Source organism: Porites lutea, chromosome 5 (genome assembly GCF_958299795.1).
Source record: "Porites lutea chromosome 5, jaPorLute2.1, whole genome shotgun sequence".
Lineage (NCBI taxonomy): Eukaryota > Metazoa > Cnidaria > Anthozoa > Scleractinia > Poritidae > Porites > Porites lutea.
In genome coordinates this window covers 1,459,722-1,465,669 of record NC_133205.1, presented here as the reverse complement: position 1 = coordinate 1,465,669, position 5,948 = coordinate 1,459,722, and the positions used below count along the sequence as shown (strand labels likewise).

At 37.4% G+C, this 5,948-nt stretch overlaps 1 protein-coding gene across 1 annotated transcript; it reads right to left on the bottom strand.

Moving 5' to 3' along the window:
- Positions 1-465: 465 nt before the first annotated feature.
- Positions 466-4,673, bottom strand: LOC140936773 (uncharacterized). Its single transcript, XM_073386260.1, has 4 exons — positions 4,561-4,673; positions 2,247-2,496; positions 1,667-1,703; positions 466-1,068 (listed from the first exon to the last, which is right to left on the bottom strand). The coding sequence occupies exons 1-4, from the start codon at positions 4,671-4,673 to the stop codon at positions 752-754; spliced, it is 717 nt and encodes a 238-aa protein (XP_073242361.1). The 3' UTR covers positions 466-751.
- Positions 4,674-5,948: the final 1,275 nt, after the last annotated feature.

Sequence of the window (5,948 nt, the reverse complement as noted above, 5' to 3'; positions counted from 1 at the left end):
ACCTTTCTCGAAATAGGTGTATATCATGAAAAAATTCTAACATGATTCCAAGACTTTAGGGTAAAAATTGCAGTTTTTTTTTTCATGACTCCATTGTCTCGCAATTCCCAGAAAAGACTTGAGCGCAAAGAAAATCAAAACAAACATAGAAAAATGACCATAAAGGAATAATGTTAGAATTTTAGTATATCGAACGTGGGTTATTATGTGATGTTAGCGCGAGCCAAAGAGCTTTAAAGTTCAAAATTTAGGTCAGGTCAGTGCATACTAATCATGCTTGCAATCAAGAGAGTGATAAACTAGAATTTTTCAGGACATGTGGAAATGAAATTACCGGCGGCAGTAAGCCACGCCTACAAATAGTAGAAAAGTTGGTATGCCCTCACTCGAACTTTTTATAAAATGGTTAATTTTCCTTTTTACGAGTTACCCATAAAACATTTTTTCCCACCTTTGTCACCCAAATTTTGCATAATATGCTTTGTTTTCAATTTCTCTCATTCTTACGACAGTTGTAAGTCCCACGAAGAACTGGAAACTGCTTATGTCAGGTAAAGAGAGTGAATTATGAGCGAATCATGTTTGGGGATATTAACGTGCTGGACGAAATGATGTCTTCTTGAAACTTTCAACAAAATGCCTTCTGAATGTAAGTATAATGTTTGTGAAATATACTTGAAAACTGTAAAAAATGTTAAAATTAGTACGGATCATAAAAATACCTTTCGCCATATGTACATGAATTTTATACCTAAAAGTCACTACAGTATTTTTTCGCTAATCTGTCTTTTCCAAGAGCCTTTAACGATCTCGACAATTCACTGAGTGTGACTGATTCCCCTCTGTCAAACCAAACCATCAACATTTGAAATGATTTTTCCTTCACACCCGGATATTGCACTTGATCAGCTTGTATCTCATCAATGTTGGCGTTTGGTACTTTCAGTTTAAGTCCTAAAGATTTCCAAAATTTGCCGATGTCGCGTGATAAGTCGTCAAGAACTTCCTCTGTGAGAGCTCTTTCACATTCCTTCTTCACAACCTTTGACCTTTTGGTGGGGGGTGCATCTATGAAAGAGAACGATAAACTTATTCATGACTGGCTCCACGTAATGGCAAAATGAAGCGAATCCTAGCTATGTTCTGATGATCCTAGCTATGTTCAGATTTCCAACTTTGTTCTCGCAAGAAAAAACTTATAAACTTTGTCTCTGAAGATTACTACCGCACAGGTTGTCAAGACGTCAGTCAGTGTCAACAACAGTCCTAATCAGGACTACCCTCACCACCATCACCCCCCCCCCCCCCCGGACAATCATATTCTACCTATTTATGACATGACCCGTGGCTTCAAACCATATACTATCAAAAACATAGTTTACCTTTGGGGCACACAATAAATCCTTGAAAAACCAAGCCCGCTCGGTACAGGCGGCTGGATATGCATCTTACTCATCAATAATGCATATATGCCAGTGGTCAATCTTAAAGGTTTTAGTTTACTAACCAACATGATGAACTAAAAAAGTGCCAAACGTCTTAAGAACTAGCCTTCGTTAGAGGCTCCATTTCTGTTGTTAAGCAACAGAGAGAAATAAGAAAGATCGTTAATTTGCATCTGTTTCCAGTCATCGTTAATGCTAAACCAGGCGCTTTAACAACTCACCCGGATGTTGATTAGACATGATGTCCTCACAAAGTGCCTACAAAAAAAAGACTGGTTTAGAAATCTAACTCTAGCAAAATCTTCGACGGACGCAATAATAAGAAAAGCATAAGGACAACCAGAGAGAAACAAAGAGAATCATAAACAGTCGCGTGAACTTTATAGACTAATACCATTTAAATCTAAAATTAAAGTCACAAACCGATCAAGTAGCCTGAGAAAAAAGCCGACATTACGCGACGCCATCGCTGTTTTTCACGCCAAATGACGTCTAAGGAACGACCGTAGAAATTCCATACTGATGACGTGTCACTACCCAGATCTGGGTGGTGCTTTTGATTGGTTGAAGCAAATATCCCTCACGACACAACCAATCAGAAGCACTAACCAGATCTGGGTAGGGACGCATCATCAGTATGGAATTTCTGCGCTCGTTTCTCAGACGTCATTTCACGGGGAAACCAGTGGTGGCGTGGCGAAATGTCGAAAGTTTTCTCAGGCTACCGATTAAGCCGAATAAAAGAAAAACAATTGAACACGATCAAAACAGATATGACACTAAACTGGTCTGCTTCAATACCTGAATCCAAGTCTGAGATATCCGAAAGTCAGGTCCTTTAGCATAAGCACAGCAAAAAGGCGAACTGTTAACAGGAACATAATGAGCACAGTCATCATGAAAACAGTCTGTTGTTTGATGCCAGTAACACTTTTTAGTCTCACAGTCGACTCTGCCAGGACACAGTTTACATTGACCACAAAGTTGCCATGACACGGCACGCAGCCAATGACATTCACGCTTTAATCTCTCAAGGCTCGATCTTAACACACTGAAAAGAAAACGTCAAGATAAGGTTCACTCAAATCAAGTAACAATTACAAAAAGTTAGAAGCAAACTGGTACACAAGACACATCTCGTGAGAAGTTGCACTGAAACAATGGATGACCATCGACTCAAACATCCTATAGGGGGCAAAAAGGCAGTTAATTGGAAAGGAATTTTCAAAACGGGAATGCCCCTGAGTACTTGTTTTACCAAACGAGGTCCAGAAGCAATTCAATTACATGCGTCTGATTTGCTAGAAAATATCCGTTCTCTTAGTAAATTTCGCCCGTGAACATTCTGTCACGTTTAGGGGCCACCAAGTTACCGAGGGGGCCGCAAAATCATGAGCCAGCATGAAACTCTACGTCTCATGCCTAATATATTACATCAATCATTCTCAGATCATTATACATAAATAACATTCATGAGAAATAATTTTTTTTTAAGACGATGCTGTAAAAGAAGTTTGGAACTGAAATCAAATGCTAAAAATAATAAATTTTTACAAAATTCTGTCCTGTGTATCAAAATTCAGATAATTATCCTGAAGTCAGTTTAAAAAAACCGACACATTTCGACCTTTTCTATAGCTTGCATTTTATTGTAAAATTCTCCTCGGATGCGTAGCAATAGAGGAGAATTGATTTCTGTTCGCTATTATTGTAGCTGTTGATTAATTGTGAGTTGTTTTGTATGATTGTGTCTCCAGTATTTCTGAATGCAATTGTTGTTTTAATACGTGCTAAGAGGTATCTGTATTCTGGTATAAATATGGCTGTTTAGTATGCGAGTCATTCCCGGTCGTTACGCTTCCTTTTCTGCGGGTAAGTGAAATTTTATATATATTTAGGATTTGTTTAGATCAGTTGCTTGATTTTAAAAATAGCGCTAAACTCTATTGAAGTTTGATCTACGTTCAACGGATTTATCTATATATATGATGTATATATTTTCGTTTCGGTTTCGTAGGAAAGTCGTCGAGTTTTTTTGGGCTTGGTTCCTACCCAGGTTTCTCTATTTTTTCCCCGTCTCTCGCGGGTTTTTTGTAGGGGTTTTTCCTGGCCTCCGAGTGTCTCTTGTAGATACGTATCCAAAACTTCGTTAATTTTCCTTGATGTATTCTGTGATGTATTCTTCACAATTCTGTTTTTTAGGCTCAGTTGGTCTTCAGTAAAGCGTAGCTGCCTACTACGGCACAACAAACCAGAAATGTCGTTAGTTGTTATTTGTGTGTTGGGAAGCCTGTTGTTAAGAACAGAACTGATTTTATTTGCATGTTTGGACTGTAATTCCCACCCGTGACATTCCAAACATATTTTTGGCCCTTTTCTTTAAACTTAAAAAAAAAAAGGAATAATAGTCTTATTGTTTCTTCACAGCGATAAACATTACTTAGGACATATAAGTGAGTTCTACAAAAAGGACCCTTATTTACTTCAGTTTGACCGCAAATACCTGTTAACTATTGAGGGAACCTATATGTGCAATATGTTCCAGGAGAGTGTCCTGGAGTCAGTCACTGGTGGTAGCTATGACATATGGTTGACAAAAATACCCTCCTTTAAAGCTTTATAGCCCTGGATCAAACGATTGCGAGCTACTAGGGCGAGGCAAAGTCCCTAATGCTGAAAGAAAAGCTTATTTCCGAGTTCTAATAACTCTCATTTTCAAAACGAGGCTATCAACGGCTTCGCACTTACCCTCGCTTTGAAACAGAGGCTTAGTGCAAGCTGGAAATAATCTATAGAGCACTCAGTCGTTAAACTGAGACTCGTACTTGTCTCCGAGGCTCCGTGGGGGGATAATACATTTCTTTTGTGTTTACATTTCTTTTGTGTTTACTACGCCATGAGCCTTTTAGCCAACTATGAATTTTATACTTATCGAAAGTGATTTACTTCAGCACGAGTTAAATTGTTTTGATCAGCATGTCCACAACTGGCCAATATAACACGGAAGCAGATTTGTATACCAATCTATCATAATATAATTAGTTTCTGATGCAGCATTTATAAAGATACAGCTGTTAAAGAATTCCTGAACTTATTACCTGCCGTTAACCGTTACCTAGCTATAGGAGTCTCGTCGACAATACTGACAAACTCCATTGATGTCCACTCTTCGTTTGCTCTTGGATTCTTCGTTAAAAGCTTTATTTTTAGACGGTATATGGATGGCATGTAACTTTTCCTTCTTACTTCATTTTGTGTAGAATTAAATTCCTTTTTCTTTGAATATAACATTTTTTAAATATCTTCCCATTGTTTTCAGCGGGTGACAATTTTCAATAAACGGAATAGCAGGTCATAATATTGGAACAGGGAGTCATTTATGTTTTATAGATGACCTGCTGTTCCACACTTTGATGACTACAATAATACGCTGCTGGTTCTAAAACAATGACAAGATGCAAGGATAAAGCTCTCGCTACTCTACCATCTTAAAAACGATGACCGAGCGCGTAAGACCTTGCAGATCAGGCATTGATAATGCTTTTCAAGCATTGATTATGCTTTTCAGGTCTTTCAAACTGACTTATCAAGAACGCTTCGAGCAATAATGACGCACGTACTGTTTAACTCGTATCTTAAATTTCAAAGAACACCCATTCATTTAATTGATGCAGGAACTGATGTGGAAATGAATAGACGAATAATAATATAATAGGCAAATCAGTAGCAAATTTCCTTAACACTGTTGATATTCTGTTGAATATTCCAGGAAAACGTCAAAGAAAGCTCTGCTCATTACTCATTCGTGCCACTCAGTGTACTTTACATAATAATTCTTCACTAGAACTCGGTATATAACATGATTGAAATGGATCAAACATACAAAATGTTGTCAGCCTTCCCTTTTTTTGCAGGTTAGATAAAAGATTTGCCGATACATGTAGTTACCTTTTCTTCCATTAATTAATCGTAACGGATTTTTAAAAACTTAAAAAGTTGTGACTGCCATCATTGTAAAACTGTTTGTCATTGACTTAACCATTAGTGCCATAGAAGTTTTTGTTGAATAATTTATGGATAATATATTAGCATTGGGTAAAGTCGGTTGAACTATTTCAGTTTGCATTCTTTTTCCGCATTTAAATTACAGCACAGCCCTCTGGGCTACTTCATTACCATACTCAGGAATACTCTGGTCTCTCAAGGAACAACAGAGTTTATCCATGTCTATGTTTGGGTTCTTCAGATTGGTACTTGGATTCTTCATAACTGGCCTTTGCTGCAGAGTTGTTTTTGCAGGTAACCAATCTTAAAATGTTGGTCCATGTCACATTTCGAAAGTTTAAACTTCTAAACACGAAATTTTTTGTCATGCAGGGACTTTTGGGTTAAAGAAAGCCCCCTTTCGTTTCTTCAATTCTTATCAGTTTAACGGTTTACTATATAAACTTTATGTAGCTGTCCATTGATTATTTTCGAAATTTTTCTTAGTCATAATTAAAG

Bases quoted from the DNA above. Each gene is read 5' to 3' on its own strand.
- LOC140936773 (XM_073386260.1), bottom strand. From the start codon at position 4,673: ATGCCATCCATATACCGTCTAAAAATAAAGCTTTTAACGAAGAATCCA. The intron at 2,497-4,560 runs GTAACGGTTAAC...TTTTCTTTTCAG, and splicing joins GACGAGACTCCTATAGCTAG to TGTGTTAAGATCGAGCCTTG. The intron at 1,069-1,666 runs GTGAGTTGTTAA...TCTCTTTCATAG, and splicing joins CATGTCTAATCAACATCCGG to ATGCACCCCCCACCAAAAGG.